Genomic DNA, 19,210 nt, shown 5'->3' with positions numbered 1-19,210 from the left:
GAAATTGTTGTACAAAAAAGAACTACAACATGCTCATGAAATACCTTTATTTCTGTAAAGGTCAGGGCAGAAGCCAAAACTTAGTCAACAGTTCCTACTCTGTAGGAGTGCATTGCAAGTCTCAGGCTCTGTCCCAGTCTATGTATGTGTAGTATCTCCAGGATTCTGTGTTTGGCAGCTTGAGGATGGCAATGGTGTCACTCTAGTCAGATCACTACAGTCAACACTTCATGGACTTACCTCAATGTTTACATAGAATCTTCAAGTTGTTACAAGCCACATGGTAAAGTGTTTTATTAAAATGAACCAAGCATCTGAAGAACCAGTCCAACTTAGTCTCGAGGATTCTTTTCATACATTTCATAGGCAAATTCTTCTGTATGAGCTCTATCATTTAGCAAGCCAATAAAATCAATCTCCAGCTGGAATGGACCATCTACTTTATCTCCAATGGTGAAGCCAAGGGTACTAACCTAATTAAAAGATACCTACATTAGAACAGTATTTATGTTACAGTAAAACAATTCTATCTACTACTTCCATATTTTACAAACAACTTGTGGTCATCCACTGTAAACAGTGGTATTTGTTTGAAGTGCAGTGTTATTTCTGAAAGCTTGAACACTACCACATTTTTGATACAGACCCTAGCAGGAACTACTTCCCCTTTGCCTTTCTACCACAGTGTTCAGCCCTTTATTAGAAATAGCTGAGGCAACACTCTAATTTCTACCCTTCAAGGTCTGTGTAGTGTCAGTTTCATTATGATTCTGCATATAAACATATTTTCATAGTCTGTTACAATTCTTTTGTGAGTAGCAAACACAAAGTAATTAAGGATGGAAGTGAACTTTTATTCTAGATTGTCATACACTGGGTATAGGGGGAAAGTGCACCAAAACAGACATTTTAAAAAAGCACGAAACTTTGTAACAGTTTTATATTAAGGCAAATTCTTGGCTACTGTTTCCCAACTCAAATAATGCTTTTATCTATAAGAATGTTCTTATATATAAGAATGTTCCTCATTCCTTTCCCATAATGTTCTCCACTTTTTTTTTTTAAATATAATTTTGATTCTGGCTGATAAAGTCCATACAAACTCATGTGGCTCAGGCATGTTTCCTATCAGCCTGTGGCTTGCCTGAAAGATCTCCCAGCTCTTACCACTCACCCTTCAGAGACTCCAGCAGCTCTTGAACCAGCTGTGCCACCAGTGCTAGAGTGACCAGTGCCACACCACCTATTAAGCTCCAGCTGCTTCCCAGCCCTGCTACAAGTGCAGGTCTGAGCTGTACCCACAGTTTTACAGACTGCTGCACTTAGAGGAAAGTAATGCTAAATATATGTCATAAGTGTATGCTAAATAAATAATAGAACAAAGCTAAAGAAATTAAATGCACTAATGTGACTCTCAGATCATTCCAATGTTTTAAATGCTGTTTCTTCCCCTGAAGCAAGCTCCTACAATCAGCCCCTTGGCTTGTGGAGCCTGGAGAACCTTTAAAGCTCTATCTTTCTGGTTCATACTGATTACAGGAGTCACCTAAACTCTCTGCTCTGAAGAATCTATTCCTTTGCAAGCCCTAGATACACTGGCTATTTCCTGCCTTTTTATTCTGGTTTAACACCTTTCCTGGCTCCTGGGAAAACATATAATAGTACCATGAGGGACCAAGACATTTTATCTATGATTTGTTTAATTGCCTTCACACTGCTTCCCCTATTTTTAGGTTTCTTTAAAATACATTTGTAAAATTACACTTTGTATTATATACAAGTGTATAATTTCTACTATGAAATACTAAGTGTAAGATAACAAGGAAAGAAAATGGATGCTTACATCAAGTATCATTTTTTCCCTTTAACTCCTCATAAATATTTTTTAAACACCCCATATACAACTTTATGTTCTCATTTACCATTTTTTCATGACTGTATATTCCAAATCCGGATAAATTCTTCAGTGTGTATTTAAATATAGGCTTTTTATAACAGCTTTATTTCATGAAGCTTGTTTTTTCTTGCTCCTCAGTATCTTTCATACTTGATTTCTACAGCTTCAACTTGTTTTAAAACAGACTGGCAGCATGAAAACAATCACTCAATTGCCCTATTTTTTTTTTTTCATTAAGGCAATCAGGAACTGAATGTAGCACTCCAGGTGACTAATATTGATTCAAGTAATGGGCTCTTTATTTTCTCCACATATGTACTGCTAACATTGTTTTCCTCTTGGTAGTCATTGAGTATTAAGCAGCCCTCAATTACATACAGGAGGGTCACTGAAATTTAAAAGAAAAAAAAGACACAGAAACAACTTTTTCCAACAGGTCTCCTCCACTAAATCAGTGAATTAGTCTACTTATTTGTAGAAACACAATTTAAAATGCTCAACACATTTACTTAAAACTGCCTATAAATACACCAGTTTACTGCTCACCATTAAGGTCACCGATACAGTATATCCTCAAATAAAATCTCAAAATATTATATCCCTTATAGTCTTCTGTTAGGAAGGAAGTTTATGATACTTTTATTACTTTGGATGGTACTGTGCCAGCTGGCACTTTAGATTTTAGTCACTTTGATTACACCTAAAAAAAAATTTTCATTATTTGAAAGGCTGCATAAGTTGTGAGTTGTTTCTCGGTTTTCTAAATCTCTTAAAAATATTTTTGGAGCTACTTTGAAGTAAACTAGCACTGCTATCACAAAGTAGGATAATTTAAAGGCAAAAACACAAGAATAAGTACCCTTATAACACAAAGAGGCCCTTTAATTTCAAATCCATAAACATTAAAGGATTTGTGAATTATCTATATAATCAAAATATAATCTTAAAAGATATTTCAGATAAAGCCTATAGAAAACTTGCCTTGTCTAGCCAGATAGGATGTTGGTCATCCTGGATTCTTCCCCGACTGGAGAGAAAGAATTTGGAGAATGGAATCTGAGAGGAAAAACCAAACCAGGCTTTAGTGTCACCAGTACATAGAATAAAAAAATTAAGAAAACCCTCCCTTAGCACATTAAATCTGGTACCAGCACTATCTGGGTACATAAAACTGGCACAGAGAAATGGGCCACATTAACCCTTTCATTGACCACTGGCAGCCACTTCCAGCCTCACGCTGTCCTGTGGAGGCTGTTTGTAGCTGTTGTGCAGGATCATTAGCCTGTTAGGATACAATGAGAAGCTGCAGCACAGAAAGCAGTTGTTCACATCTACAACAGAACCTTCCAGTAACATGTCAGCATAAAACAGAAGTTAATGAAAAGTCTAAAGTCTTGCATGCATGTATATTGACAGCTCATCTATACACAAGCTGTGTCTTTCACAGTGCAAACTTCATAGAGACATTGATACTCTAGCAAAGCAGTTCAGAATAATGTAAAAAATGGGTTTGAATGCAGTGGGAACAAGAAAGAGGAGGGGCTGTGATAAGAGGTAGGACACACGAGGGTTGGCGGGTGTGGATTAGGGGAAATCATACAAGCTAGCAATGACTCTCTGCTTTTCATCCTCCTGACTCCTCAGCCATGAAACAGTGAGCTGCTCTCATATGACTGGAGAACAATATTATGAAGCACTGAACAGCAATTCATAAGGACATACAAACCTCCTTAATGTTGTCATCAGCGAATTACAAAAGTTCCCCAAGTTTCGTCAGAAAAGAGCTGGAACTCCCACTTCTTACAAATATTTTGCGTCACAGATTCAAAGGCCATAAACGACAAACCACATCTTCAAGTCTAACCAACTCTAGCAAGTCAGCAGGTTAAGCAAATCCTGTCACAGGGTACAAATCCTACACCAATCTCCATCACGTTGTATTACAGATAAAACAGTTATCACAGAACATTCCTGACAACACCTGCTAAGCTTCAATCACTGTATCCATTTGATTACTCCAGCAAGAGCTAACAGCAGATGTTCAAGTGAAAGTGTGGTGGATCAAATCTTTTAACACAACTGACACAGTGTGACCTCCCACAATCCAGTGATTTACAATTTTGGGAACTCCCAAGCTAAATGCAGGTCTGTTGTGTAAGTACAGGTAAGAGAGACATTGCTGAATGGACAACAAAAACACCAAACTGTGACTGTTGAAAGAATTTGCTTCCACAGAGCTGTGGCCAGGACCCCCAGCCAGCCTCCTTAGTTTGAAAGACTCGTTAGTTCACCTTTATTTCCTCCCAGTACGGGCCTCCTCGGGTGAACATGAAGTAGTTGTAGAGGTCATCCTTTTGATGAGAGAAGTAAGGGTCTGTATAAATGTTTATCATCCAAGGTCTGCCATCTCCACGGACACGTAAATACAGACTGTTGAAGTTTGACCAGTCATAGTACTTCTTCCTAAAAAAAGATCCCTACAAACCATTAATAAATACAATTACTCCTCATTGATGGTGGAAATTTCCATTATGAAGAACAGAGCACTATTGCTTTGATCAGCACCCTCATTACTACGACAATATCTACTGCAATATAGTGAAAACTGGGTTACTCTTTTATCATACTAGCTGCTGATCTCACTGAATTTCCTTCAGCACTGTATTCGAGCCTACAAACTGCAGTATTGCTGCTCTGAAGACTCACGCTCTAATAATAAATCACAATCTTTTAACTGTCAGAAACCAGATCTCCTTCCCCACCAGGCAAGTACACAAACCCTGGAGTGATGGATCACTAGTTATGTAGCTCATTAAGTTTAACATTCTGTGGTCAGTACTACCTTATTCAGAGGTGATTACAAGAAACTGAAGAAGTGGGATAATTTTTTAATTAACTTCCCTATTGAAGGCTGACATAAGCACTGGAAGCATTTAATGATTCCCAATACTTTTTGTCATTAACTGTGCATAATGGTATGGATTGAAAGTGTATCCAATTCTCAACTGCATTTTTTCCTAAATATCTTAGAAGTCCAAGTGTTGCAATTCACATATAGGAAGATCAAAGAGTCTTCGGAGAGTTACACTGAGGTCACTTGGAGTGATGGGGGGACGGGGGTCGGGGCTATTCTTGGCCAGAATTGCTTAAACCAGGTCAGAATTAGCACAAAAAAAGTCAGAAGTTTCCCTGTTATCTTACTGCACTACTACGGTTACCTATCAACTGTCCTACCAATTCATCTTACAAGTAATAGGAGGAGTAGATCATTAATACAATGGCTGTGGCTACTTGAGTTTATGGTTTTGCCAGTTTTGAGCCTTTTTTCTTAAATAAAAAAGAGCCTTTGTATCTATGTTTTCACCCTCTGATTTCAAACTGCATTATAAAGCTGGACTGCTACACTCCTCTACTTCAGAATTAGGAGGTGAAAGTTTGAGTCACATCTGCACGAGTCAGCAGCAGTCCTGGGAATTTAACTCAGGTGAAATGCAACATATTGTTCCGTTGCCCTCACCCAGTGTCACCACTTTAATCCGTATTTATCTGCCTCTCATTTGCCCATTGATTCTTCTTGCTCATGTTCTCTGCTCTTCAAGTTTCTGGCCCAGAACAGATCTTACTTGTGTACTTGTGCCAAGTCACAGACAATAAAATGGACTAAAAAGTTAAGCATTTTATACACTGAATCAAAATATTCCGTTGCTTCTAAAGGTGCTTAAAAATAAGGGTTGAAACAAGAAGCATCAATAATAAGAACATCCCCTTCTGGTTCTGTTTTGCTCAATTCTGAGCTTATCAAAGATTTGTGTCTTGCTTTTTCTGATGTACAATAGGAGTCAGACCTTTAAAAATAAATTTCAAAGCACTATTTTCTGTTCCTGTGAGAAAAAAGATGAGCACATTCACCTAAACCAATTTTGATGAACAGGCCAAGTAAAAGCCCAGAAAATTTGTCCTTATGACACATCCAATTGACTTCAAATTTAGAGAGATATCTATTTTAATCATACCAATTTTTGATATAAAGGCTCCTTCATTTTCAAGGAGGCTGCAAACAGGGCTGTCTTAATGAGTGGATGACCTATTGTGCATAAGTAAATGATCAAACATACATCATTCCTTCTCTAAGAAAGGAAAACAAAATCCAAGAAAAAGTTTAAGTTCCTTCCAGGTCAAAGGATACAGCAGCAATTACATCCGTGAAGGAATATCTCATACTCCTGGAAGTGATCTGCTTCAACCACTGTAAATAGCAGCCCACTACTTGTCACTGGGATCACACACTATCTAAGTAAATAACAGAAATTATGCAAACATGAAGCTGTACTTACCATGAGCGGTTTCGCTCTCATACTGCAATATCCACTGTATTGCGTCTCCCCATCACGAGGCACTTCTGTATTGAGGGTTCCATAGAGCAGAGCAGCCTGGTTATTCCTACCCAACTGGAGGTAAACTTCACTTTTGCCTCCAATCTCCACATCAGAGGAAATAACCCATTTATTCAAATCTTCTTGGCTCCGAAACTCCCACACCACCTTTGTCTGTTCCAACAGGTACTGATCAAATCGATGGCCTCCAGGCCCTACTAAGTAATCCTTGGTCTCCTTCTTCAGCATGCTTAGCTGAGTCTTTAAGACATCAAAGCTCTTCTTAAAATTGAAATCAATATCTTGCCAAGACATTTTTTTCTCAGGCTGTGACCCTGGCCTCCTGTAGCTGCTATATGATTTTGACACAGAATCGCTGAGGAGAGGTCCAAGTAAAGGGTGCAAAACTTTGTGCCTGTAGCATCTACCGCGTAAGTAAGCACTGCTCAGCAACGTAGTAGTCAGAGCCATTATGGTAAACTTGAAGAGTTCACGTCCAGTAAGGCAACTAACAGGTTTGAAATTAATTTAACAAAACCAATATCCAGAGGAAGTTACCGAAGTTTATCTCCACCTTTAATGAAAGGGAATATATTAAAACAAAACCAAAACATATAGGATGTCTGTAAAACTGTTTAGTTTTTAAAACAGATATTAACTAGAAATCTAAGCCATTGGAAAGAGGAATAAAAAAATAACATCAAGTATGACACTTTCTCAGACTTGTAGTTTACTTAATGGTTTGTAGAAACCCCTCCACCAGGATGCAAAATACCCATGTATATAAGAAAAGATAAGTAAAATACTTCAAATAAAACTGGAAATAGAAAAAAGCAATCCCTGTTCATCCCCTTCACTGTAAGTTTAGGTATTATGAGTAACACCAGCAAAAAACAACCTCAAGAAGAATGTTTCTAAAAGATGGCATCTATACAACTATAAAGTATTATCTCCTGCAAGAAAATCACAAATTGACAACAGGTAGACCCTGCTGCCATATGGACCAGAATGACAATCTCACCTGACATGACAGATGACAAGACTTCAGATATGAAGTCCTATAGCAGCCATAATACACGTTTCTTTCATAAGTCACAGAATCACAGAATGTTTGGGACTGGAAAGGACCTCGAAAGATCATCTAGTTCAATCCCCCTGCCGGAGCAGCCACCAGACCCTTGACCCCTCTGCTCGTCTGGTTTAAGATTAGAGGTTTAAAAAGACCAAAGGATTTAACAAGAAAGACTGAAATTCAATAGGTTTTTGTGGTTGTTTTTTGTTTGTTTTTTGTTTTTTAAGTTTCGGGAAAAAAAAATCTAAAAATATTTTTTTCGCTTCTCTCTGCATCACTGCAAGTAAGAAGAGTTGTGCCACTCCATTATTCTCTAATTTGTAACAGAGAGCCTTAATGTTCAATACTTCTTACAAAGGCTATTATCTCTGACGCATAAGATTAAACAGACTAGTTGCCTGGTTTGTTGGTTTGGTTTTGGGTTGTTGGTTTTGTTTGTTTGTTTTTCACAGAATAAATTGTATAATTATGTCAAATCAGTTCATCATCTCTGAGCTTTTAAGAATGTACCAAACCAAAACAAAATTATGGAAGTGCCATACTGGACCATTCAGCCTATTAAATTCCTCTAAGAATTTTTAATTTTTTAATTAATTTTTTATTGGAAGGCCCACATAACTCAGTTACAAACTCCCACAGAGCACCAGTAGGATAGTCCTTTCTTTTTCCATGGTTTACACATCTTCATTCCCTCTTTCTCCTGCAACATGACCTGACATGCAGATGCTTGCTCTACACAGCTTAACACCTTATCAGCAAACTAGTCTTCATCTTTAAACAGCTGTAGTGATAGCCCTTGCAAACCATCTTACTGCACTCTGTCACCCAAACACAATATACATAAACAGATAATAACTTGTATTAGCCAACACTGCGGAGAGACTCGTGGTGAGCGCCACTCTCTTCTCCACACGCCACATACCTCCCGCAACTCATGGTGAAACTCACTCCTATTATTCTCATACTCCAATTGAAGTTATCCACTGTAGATTAAACCACATTGGAGGAACCCACATTTTCTCTGTCACACGTTCAGCAAGGAAGAGAAAACGGGAAATTCTAATAAACGTTACTTCTGCACGGTTTTTGAGCCTAGGCACCGTTTTACCAGCACGCCGATGTAACGCTGGCGCAGATTCACCGCGCCGCAGTTACCGAACCTAGACTGCCAGCCGCGGCCCCGCCGGCACCTCACCGCCCCACAGCGCCCACATCCCGCCCGCCTTCCCCGAGCCCAGAGGGCAGAGGCGAGGCCGGGACCCGGCGACAGGCGGTAGCAGCCTCTCCGTAAAAGCGGCCGCCTCGACACCCCCCACTCCCCGACCGCCACCCGCGCCCTACGGCGCCGCCTCACCTTCCCGCCGTTACCGGGGGTCCCTCCGCTTCCGGCCCGGCGGGGGAACACGCACCGCGGCGCTCAGGTTCCGCCGGCGGTAGCCATGGAGCTCCCACCCTCACCGACAGCGAAGGCGAAATCTTCCCTTCGCTCTGCGGCGTAGAGAAGCTGCTACACTATGCCGAGCGGCTTATTCGCAAATATCTTTGCGTTTAGAGGCTGAGGGGGGAGATGCCTGTTTGTGAGGGACACGTAACGGGACAGCTCGAATAAACGCTGATGGGGGCCGACAAACCGCCCTCAGCATGGGGCCGACGCCCGTGAGGGGAGGTGAGGGGAGTAGAGAGGGACGAGGAGCAGACAGCTACCCCCGCTGTCACCTCCCCCTCCTCGCCCCTCTCCCCTCACGGGTGCTGGCCCCGCCCTCCTTCCCGCCCCGGCGCGCTGCGCATGCGCGGTGCCCTTTGTGTACCGGTCGGGCGGGTGGCGCGGGGCAGGCCGGGCCGCTGTGAGCGCCGCGCCGCCGTCGGCGCCGGGGTGGGGAGGGAGGGGGGAAAAAAAAAAAAAAGCCGGCCCCGCCATGGTGAAGAAGCGGAAAGGCCGCGTCCTTATCGACTCCGATACCGAGGATAGCGGTAGTGAAGAGAACCTAGATCAGGTGCGCGGGGAGGCCCAGCCCGGACGCGGGGCCTGAGATCCCCAGCCCGCGTAGGGCTCGGCGCCGCCATCCCCCTCGTTCCCTCACTCCCGCCCGGGGGCCGCGCGCCGCCGCCGCTCCCCTCGGCCCCGTGGGGACTCCCGCGGCCTCTGTGCAGAGAGCCTGCGCCCCTCCGGCGGGTCCCCGGCCTGCCCGTGGCAGGCGGCCCGCGTTGGCGGGTTTTGGGGGCTCTTTGCAGCGGGCCCGGTGGTTGCAGGAGGGCGGCACTCGGAGGGGCGATGCTCCGGGGCGGTTTGGCCCTGGGGAGGGAGGAGCGGGGCCCAGCTGCCGGGGGTCGTCACCCCTGGGGCAGTGGGGGTAGAAGCCCAAAGGGCTGGACAACTTTTCTGTGCTGGTTTCTCACGCGGGGAGAGCAGCGTGTCAGGTCCCTGCCCCCCGCCGGCCCAGGGAGCCCTTCGGGGCAGGCGGCTCCAGAAGGGGTGGTTAATGCGTGTGTAATGCGCTCTCCTCAATCTTGGCGATTGAGCTGGAGGAGCTCTCTTGATGGGAAACTGCACAGAGCTAGGAGCCTGTAGGTGTAACAAGGAGAACTGTTTATTTATCAGGGCATCTCCTGGGACTGGAAGTGCAGGGGGGTTGTGGAGTCTCCTACCCTGGAGACATTCAGGATCCGCCTGGACACATTCCTGTGTAGCCTCATCTAAGTGTTCCTGCTCCGGCAGGGGAATTGGACTAGATGGTCTCTTGAGGTCCCTTCCAATCCCTAACATTCTGTGGTTCTGTCTGGCACCAGTTAAACCCTGTCAGGGCTGCAAAGGGGACATCTTCCACTGTGGAGGAGGCTGCTTTCAAAGATTCATCTTTTGGTGATGCCAGATGTTGATGATGTGATTCAAATGGTACATAAAGACATTGTAGGTGAAGTGTATTGCAGCTTGTATGGTAGTGCTGGGAGAGGTTTGGCTGGTTAACTATGCTGAAGCCTACAGGTCTGGTGTAATTTACATGCAGGACCTTCAGAGTTTTTAATATCAAAGCTGTTGCTGTGTTGCAATAAAAAGCCTTCCCAAACACTCAAAAATAATTTTGCAGCTTGGCGCTTCAGAAAAATCAGAGGCTCCGTTACACAAGTATACTGGAGCAGAGTATGCCCTGATCTTGCATGCCTCTAGAGTCCTTAGAGCTGCCAACACTCACCACTCATACATTAGTTTGGTAGTTTCTTCAGAGCTTGAAAATAGAAGGACTAGCTCTAGCATAGATCAGGCACTCAGAGTGATGGTGGTAGGAATAACTGCATGGTTCTGCATCTGTTCCATCATTCCCTGGAAGAATGCATCTGCATCTGTAGCTGACCAATAGGTGCTTCTGCCTCCACTGAGCTGTTTGTAGCAACTATAACAGCAGGGATATGTATGCGCAGGGACAAAGATTAGGTGTCAGGGAAGCAGTGTATTTGTTGTGTGCTTTAAGGATGAGAGTATACTGAGACCCCTGTAGGTTCAATGTTTGACAGCTTCCCTTGGCAATCTAGGCTTGTTGAATCAAAGGAGTAGAAGTCTTACTAATATAGTATCTTGGAAAACAGAACGAGGATAGAAAGAAAGAAGGAAAATTGCTTGGCATAAAAGTAGTGGTAAATACGCCAAGATACCATCCAGGAAGGTAATCTGGCTTGAAGGACTACTTAGAGACAGTTGAGAGAGAGAAATTCTGGAAAAGATTGTAGAAAACATTAGGAGCTAAAGAGAATCGTTGATTGTACGAATGTGCTCTGATGATGTTGCATGCCTTCTTCAGAGCAAGGTTTGTAAAATGCCCTTACTAATGGAAGATTTCTTTGTTGATAACTAGTCTGGCCCATCCATTTCTGCAGTGTTTATGTTCTCATTTGAGGTACTAAATTGTAATCCATTTGCTGTGGAGATAATCCTCCAGTTGTAAAGCTGATGCAAACCAATCTAGTGTTGGCTTCCCAAGACTGCAGAATTTGGTATGACTGTATTTCTACTCATAGCTGAGGTTCATCAGCCCCAGAGCAATGTTTTTAAGAATAAATTATGTGTCACAGACTACAAAGACAGTAATGCAGCTTCCGAAATGTTTGGTTTATGATACCACTTCTATCATCTGAACAAGCTATGAACAGCAGATGATGAGATTATTTGAGAGCCATTTAGTTCTTTGTGCTGGTATGTGTTGCCTTTGCAAATGCTTCCTTTGGAGAAACAGCTCTACTTAGTTTCACAGACTTTGGGCTCAGTGCCTGATATGTGTCCATCCAAAGCTTTAATTGCATTCTGTGGTATGTAGGGACAGTGAAAAGGAATTGAACAGGCTGACTAAATATTGTCAGCCATGACATTGTGATACTGTGTGATACTGTGAGGCCTGAAGTATTTCCCTTTTAAAGTGTATAATTGCAAACACCTAGCAGGGGGATTGGACTAGATGATCTTTTGAGGTCCCTTCCAATCCCAAACATACTGTGATACTGTGATTTTGCTTGGAAGAAGGATGTGCTCTCTAGTGGCTTTTGGGGTTAATGCTACAGATTGTAGTTAGGATGTTTTTTAATTATTACCTAATCCAAATAAAACAGACCTGGACATGTCTCTGAAAATAATTTGTCTTATGTCATTTATACCAAGAAAGTAATGGTAGTTGTGTTTACTACTTCTAGCTTGTTATCCTCAAAATCCGTTTGTAGTATCCTGTTCTATTAAAATTGTATGTGTGTATATGTATTTATGAAACACAAGCAGACTTTGTTCTTTAATCAGTGGGAATAATCATATTACTGGAATATGCTCAGGTGTCACAGAGAAGGCACATGTACAGTGACCTGGGTTGGTAAAACTAATTATGACATTTTAAAATAAATGTTTTATTTTTCACACCAGGAGCTCTTGTCATTGGCCAAACGGAAACGCAGTGACTCAGAAGAAAAGGAGCCACCCGTGAGCAAACCTACAGCATCTTCAGACTCTGAGACGTCAGACAGTGACGATGAGGTGAGTTGTCATGTTATCAGTGAACTTACTATGGGTTATTTGTCTGATTCTACCTAAGCAGCGAAAGCGTATTTATCATACAGTATATTTAGCCTATTGACTTCATAAAGTGGGACTGGCCATCCATGGCACAGATGGATACACATTAAGCCCAGAGGATGTATAATCAAATATTTTTTTTTTCTTGTAATTAATATGCTTTGAATTGTAACTCCATACAAAATAGTCTGAAGGTCTGTAGAAAAGATGACTGCCTGTTTAATCTCATGTTCATATGGTCTGAATGGTCTGGTGATTTGCCTACTTAAAACTAGTGTTTTTCCTGTGTAGTACTTGTGGTTGAAGTAGCTGTGAAGCTGCTAAACCTGGACTCTGCATTCAAGGGAGGGAGGTTTTCAGCTTCAGAAAAGAGCTTCCTTCCCCAGAGAGGAAAAGGGTCAAGGCTGGGGATACTATTTTACAGGTGGTAAAACTGTTCTGTTTAGCTACTTTGATTCTCCGGGAACTCTTCTCTGAAATAGCTTGTCAGGTCATTTGAACATGCAACAGAGTGTGTTTTTATAGACAGTTTTGAAGAAAGCAAGGCAAGGAAGAATTTAGAATTACTTTGTCCTGGGATTTTGTCAATTCCTTGTACAGCAGTTCTTACCTGCTAGATTAGGTTTTATTGTTTGTTCTCGTACTACATTCTAAAACTGGTTAAAATCTCTGCTTTCATTATAAATGAAAATTGAAATCAACTTAGGAAAACAGAGGAACTGACAAACAGGTCAGTCAGATATTTGAGTAAAAACATTTTCTTGAAAGGTTACAGATAACTTTTGCAAGCTTCCCATGCAATTTAGAGAGGTTCTTTATTCTATTAATTCTTAAAAATTTAACAGGGAGCTGTTTGGCGTGGCTTTTGCTGAAAGTACAGGAAGGATTATTCACTGTGACAACTTGAAGACCAATAGGGTAGGCAAATGATAAACTATTAGCTGTTAAGTCTTTGGTAGTGTAGCAGAGTTCTTCCAGTAAGTGTAAAGAACATGTGGTTTAGTTTTCTTTCTGAGACATTTTTAAATAAATATGCTTGGAACTCTGCTTCAATTCTGTTCTTTAAAAAATAAATAATAAAAAGACTCTTATATCTAATATATGCTTAAAATATAAGGAGAGAGAAAATTATGAATGGACTAGATATTAGGTTTGATATTGGGTGACTGCTCAGTTTGTCACTGTGTGTTCTGATCTGCTGGTATGCAGCTTATTTATTCTAAGCTGTGTGGAGACCAGCTTGTCTGGAAAAGTAGACTTGAGTGTGGAGAGCAATGATGAAGTTTTCTATCTGTTTTATGTAGAATATGACATATTTGCACAGACCTTGTAGATGGCAGTAGTTATCTTTGCACTATGCACATTTGATACTTTCTAATCTGTGTCATTTCTAATTGATACTGTGTTCTTTCTGACCTCCATGCAGCAAGAGGGAAAAGATTTAGAGAGGAGGTAATTAGGACATTTGCTTCTATTCCTGTGCCTGAAATATGCATTTGGAACTGCTGCTTGTCACAGCAGGGGGAGACAGGCTGAAGTTATGACGGTTCTGCTTCTGCCAGTCGTTCAGTTCTGTGCATCCCTAGGCTTGACTACACTACTGCTCAGACAACTGCAGTTTGATCAGTGTTCTTGTGGTTAGTTTGACCTTTGCTCAACCTTGAGTGCTGGGAGAGGGGGGTCTAAATGTTGAAATTGTCTTACTGGTTTTCCTGCAAGATGAGGACCTTGAGGCAAAAGCATGGAAACTGTTGCCCTGGGCAAATGAGCTTAATCATACCCATTTGTTTCCATGCAGGTTTTGTAGTGTGTAGATCCTTTGTGATTCCTAACAAGTGCTAAACGTTATGGGATTGTCACTATGTCCTGTGTACAGGAAAGGAGCCTGAATCTCTGCCTCAGAGTCTAACACTGCATTCTGCCTTTTTCAAAAGGAGGGAAGTTTGGAGAGCATTGGGAAGAGAAAGGCAATGTATTTTTGAATTATAGAGTAACAGCACATACAAATCATGCCACATCTATTAAGTGGTGCCCAAGGGATTTCAGTAGATCTTTAATGATATATTTTAAGTGCCTTTCTGAGAATATGCTTCTGTGAAAGCTCATAGCCACATCGGGTGTTCATGGTGTAGATGCTGGGTTTTGTAACATTTTAAGTACCTGTGTGGGCTGAATAAAATTACCCAGCCAAGGGACTGAAGATGAGTTGCAGGCAGTGAAATAAGAAGGATGCTCTGAGCAGTCTTCTGGTGGGTCTGTGGAACACGCATGACTCAATTAAATATGAACTGTTGTTCTGACAACTAATAAATAGCAATGACTGCAGGGCTTTGCAATGAAAAGTACCATCTTCACAAAGAGATGTACTAAGCTGTATACAGATGTGGAGACAGACAGTTCCTTTAGCTGTGGAGCGATGTGTGGCCATGACTACCCAAGAGCTCACCATCCCATGTAACCAGTTTGGTGTTAGCCAGGTTACTGGTGGGGCTAGAGGTATCTCCCTTTGCCATACATTTTTCAGGCCTAAGAGATTTGAAATGGGCTGTACTTTAGTCTTCCTATACACAGCCATATAGGCAGTGTGCTTTGTAATTTTGACTTTCCTTAGGGGCAGTTTCCTTTAGCTGTTAAAGTGAAGAATAGTAAAGCTTTTCTTAAGGAGGAGAGATGCTGTTACTCTTCCCACACCCAAGAAAGTGCAAGTGCAGATCTGAATAGCTCAGGCTAATTGTATGGAGGCTGGCATGCCCAAAGATGTAATGTGAACCAGTTGTGGACAAAACAGGTATAAAAGTTGGTCTCCAAGTAGTTTCTTTAAATTGCAAACTAGCATGGGGATAAATCAGGTCCCCCGAAGTTACACGGTATGAGAGTCTACACGAGTTCTGAAGTGGAGAAAGTTGCTCTGGAAGTGTACATTCAATTCCAGTACCTCCATGAGTTTGATTTTATTTAAATTTTTTTCACTGAATGAAATTTTCCTTTGTACCCAGGGAGCAGTTTGTGCTGACAACAATTTGGTTATAAGGTACTATCTAGTGTCTAGAGAAGTTATTAAACTTTTGTTAGTCTGGATTATGCTTACTGACTGGTGATGCTACAGCTATGCAAGACACTTGTTGACCAAGTGCTTTATAGCTATTGCCATCTCCAGCAGTTTGGCCCAGGCTTCTGAAATAAAACATTGCAGGTTTTCAGAGCCCGTACCATGCCCAAGTTTGTTTTGATTACAGAGAGTGTGTCTTCATTGCCATTTGGTAACTACCATCTCAATGTTTTATCACTCAGAGGTTCTTGCAATTTTTCAACACATGGACCCCTCAAAGTACTGTTAGAACAAATTTTAACTTGCTGCTTAAACTGAATTTCAACCTACTGTAGGTAGTTGGTTTTTGTTGTTTGTTTGTTTGTTTTTTTCCAGTTACCTTTTTATGAGATCTTTTGAGCTGTACTCAGAAGATGAGGGTGGATCAGGTGTCTGGTGATATTTTGGCCCATGAGCCTTCTTTTTCAGCCATTTCCTGGGAAAGCCCCTTCTGTGGCTTCAGAAGGTGTTTGTTTATCTCCTTTTCATTTTGTTATTGACACCTTCAGTCTCCTTAAGTCCTTTAAGTTTCCTAATTGTTAGTCTTGTTGTCATTGTGAAGGTGTTTGATGCATCTGAATGGCAAGTGCAGACTTCAGAAAGCAAGAAAGGTAGCGGGCTTTTTATTTACTAGTTAAACAGTAGTAATAGGTAAGATTTTCTTCCTTGTAGCTTTTGGAGTGCTGTCTTGGAGTTCTCCTAGCTTTGAGAAACCCTGAAGACAGTAAATGCTGCCTTATCTTCATATCTGCACTGCCTGCTGTTGTCTTCAGACAGGCTGAAACTGCAGTTTTGATGACTTGCCTAGAGGGCTGCCTTTTGTTTCCCTATATGAATGGAGGAGACTGGATGAATGTTTATAAACTGGGCTAATGTTATGTACCTTGGCACTCTTAAGCTGTCATGTTGTCATGGCATTTAAGTTTATGTGGCCTAGGAAAGGAGCACATTGGTACGGGACTGGTTTTGCCTTGATGTTGTGGCTTGTAATTTTGCCTTTTGCTTGTAAAAGCCCTATCTGGGAGGGAAGGATATGACAAGGAGAAGCTGGTAACCTTGCTTTTGCATCTCTGTTTGGTGTGATGTAAAAACAAACAAACAAACAAAAGGCAGGGAGAATACCTATTTGCAAAATAAAATCTCAGTGAATAACATGTTTAGGTACTGCGAGAATAGAAGAAAACAGTGACTGTCTGAGCAGTGAGGGTAAGACAATTAGTATGCTTACTGCACTCTCAGAGATCACTTTTTCCTTCTTTTTTTTTTTTTTTTCCTCCTCGATCTAATTTCATCTCCCTAGTGGAAATATGTTCCAGGTTTGCTGAGCTAAAAGTGGTTTTCTTCAGTCATTTTGTGTGTTTGCTTTTGTAGAAGCTGACTTCTAAATCTGGCTGATTTCTAATGTGTTAGGTTTCTTTTTTTGGGGGGGGGGGGTGGGGGGGGGCGGGGGGGGGGCATTGGTGTTTGTTTTGTTTTGTTGGGTTTTTTGTTATTGGCAGTCCACTCTGGGTATGATGGCTTAAGTTGGACTTGGGGGAAACATGCGAACTAGTAGCACTGTGAACCTTTGAAGCAAGAGGAAATATTTAAATGCTCTTCTGGCTACTTCCTGTGGATGAACCATAAAGCTCTCTTGTGTGACAGTACTAAACAATAAGCAGAAAGCCATGTGGCAGCTTACTTCTGCATGAGTTTACTAACTTGCTGTGTCTGGAACCATGGAGGGTTCCAGATGGTGGCTGAGGAGGGAGGAGTGAATTAAGAGACTGTTTAGAAAAGTTGTTGTAGTCATGGAAAGTGTGTGTGAAGTGTTGACTGGCTCTGCCTGACTGGACTTGGAAAAGGGAACCTGGAGAAGCTGCAGTAGAGGACAGATTTTGGAAAATACGGTTATCGTTTGCTGTTTGAGGTGTGTGGGGATGAGGGAAAGAGAACAAACATTTCTGACTATACCTGTGTGTGCATTTTTACTTGATGTTATGTGCAGACATGTTGTTTCCTTTCTGATCTCCACGGGTGAGCTAAAGCATAAGGAAGGGGCTCAAGACTCTGGTTGGGACTGCAGGTTGCTGTGGCTTTCCAGCATTGTCTTCCCCTCTCTTCTTGCACCAGACCTGCTAAGAAGACCTCTGTTAGGTCTTCCTTTGGTGTAAGAAGAAATGTGATGTTGGCTAGTCTCTCTCTGAACTGTACAGAATGGTCATTCAGTGTCCAAATGACAGCTGATGGTCCCTGAGCCTGCAGAGCAATCTGTGAGCCTAGAAGAGCCTCGTGCTGACTATGTCCTGGTTTTGATGATTTATGTGTGCTTAAGGCTTGTTCAAACCACTGTCTTGTCCTGTACTGATATCAGGAATGACCAGGCATTTATGAGAGACTGGGGTAGCTGAATAACCCCTGAAGCACCTGAGTTGGATGAGGAAGAATTTGTCTTCATGACAGCACTGAAACCAGAAGGTGACAAGCAGTTATTATGACTTAAAAGATGTAGAGGTCACTTGCATAAACAAAAATGAGATGAAGTGTAATGTCCAGCGGTACCTAAAAAAACAAAGCAAAATTTCCTAGTTTAGGACAGATTTTTTTAATTACCTTTTTGTTGTTGCTCGGGAGGTTGTCACACAGCTTTCTCTTCAGTCCCATCTTCCCAGACCCAGGTTTTTTCCACAATTCTGCTTGTGAATCAAAGGCTGAGAACAGTGATCTGTAATGCAGGTATCTACAGCTATTAAACATTTTATTACCAGCTGAAGTCCTGCTGTTTTTGTCTGATCTTAACTTCTTTCATCCTGACATGACCTCTCAAGGTCTTGATATAACTGTGGTGTATACTATGGCTTTCTCTGTGCTTCTTTGCTATACAGCATGCTGATGTAAGGTATAATTCAGTGTTAGAATGTGGAAAAGAAGTGGCAGAGCTCTGGGCAGGAGGCACCTCTGTATCCCTGGTTCAGGGGGCTCTGCTGGTCTCTGCTAAATGCTTGGTTTCACTTTGTCACTGTTGTGTTTTCACTGGTGTGCTGGCAGTAGGTGAGCTCTTAAACAAATAGCAAAAATGCACTTTTCTGTGATACCTAGGAGGTGAGTCCTTAACATTGAGGTTTGAGCAGGTTCAGACAGGATAGAAACTTGTTCTTAACTCATTTACATGGACATAGTTAACCAGGAATATTATTAGACAGCAGTATTGAAACACTGAACGAGTAAAACCTTAATGTGTAAGCCAATAAAGACTTCAGTGCAAGCACAGGCTGATACAGAGTCAGATGCTTTCTGTGCAGTTTCTCATCTGTCCTATAGACCATAACAGACTGGGCTAACTGCATAGGGCATGGACTACAATTGGAGGCTCACCACTAGAGAGCTGTACTTTTACCTCAGGAGAGAAAACTTCTGCCTGGCCTTTGACAGATACTTTTGAATATACAGGTGGTAATATGGAAGGTACAAGGCTGGATATGAGAGCAATCAAAACCTAGGAAATTCTAAAGATATTAGCAGATATCAGGTAGTAGCTTCTAAGTACTCCATTGAGTTTAATTTAGAGTATCTGAACACCAGGGTTCTCTGAAGATGGTTCCTAATCAGGCAGAAGTCGTCATCAAATTTGATGGAATGATTACTGCCTGCAGGAATGGACTTAATTTGTACCCCAGAAAGGGTTGGTTGGGTGAGAAGCCTGAAGTTTGTGTGCACCTGAAGTCAAATCTAGTTTTCCGGTTAGAATAGTTTT

At 41.8% G+C, this 19,210-nt stretch overlaps 2 protein-coding genes across 3 annotated transcripts in view; one reads left to right on the top strand and one right to left on the bottom strand.

Annotated features, from left to right (window-relative positions):
* Positions 1-58: 58 nt before the first annotated feature.
* Positions 59-9,092, bottom strand: NDUFAF1 (NADH:ubiquinone oxidoreductase complex assembly factor 1). Of its 2 annotated transcripts, none has more exons than XM_080344711.1 (5): positions 8,697-9,092; positions 6,232-6,844; positions 4,189-4,374; positions 2,879-2,953; positions 59-473 (listed from the first exon to the last, which is right to left on the bottom strand). In XM_080344711.1, the coding sequence occupies exons 2-5, from the start codon at positions 6,739-6,741 to the stop codon at positions 333-335; spliced, it is 912 nt and encodes a 303-aa protein (XP_080200837.1). In that variant the 5' UTR covers positions 6,742-6,844; positions 8,697-9,092; the 3' UTR covers positions 59-332. The 2 variants fall into 2 exon arrangements, with proteins under 2 accessions (XP_080200837.1, XP_080200838.1); XM_080344712.1 differs by lacking the exon at positions 8,697-9,092 and adding an exon at positions 8,265-8,296.
* The window catches only part of RTF1 (RTF1 homolog, Paf1/RNA polymerase II complex component), a 31,450-nt gene continuing 21,327 nt past the window's right edge, over positions 9,088-19,210 (top strand). Inside the window, exons 1-2 of the mRNA XM_080344710.1 lie at positions 9,088-9,336; positions 12,240-12,350. Coding sequence (XP_080200836.1) covers positions 9,259-9,336; positions 12,240-12,350 — 189 coding nt within the window. The 5' untranslated portion in view covers positions 9,088-9,258. The remainder of the gene's footprint in view (positions 9,337-12,239; positions 12,351-19,210) is intronic.

The sequence above is a fragment of the Nesoenas mayeri genome, assembly GCF_963082525.1.
Source record: "Nesoenas mayeri genome assembly, chromosome: 5".
NCBI classification, from domain to species: Eukaryota; Metazoa; Chordata; class Aves; order Columbiformes; family Columbidae; genus Nesoenas; species Nesoenas mayeri.
This window is presented reverse-complemented; position numbering and strand designations above follow the sequence as displayed.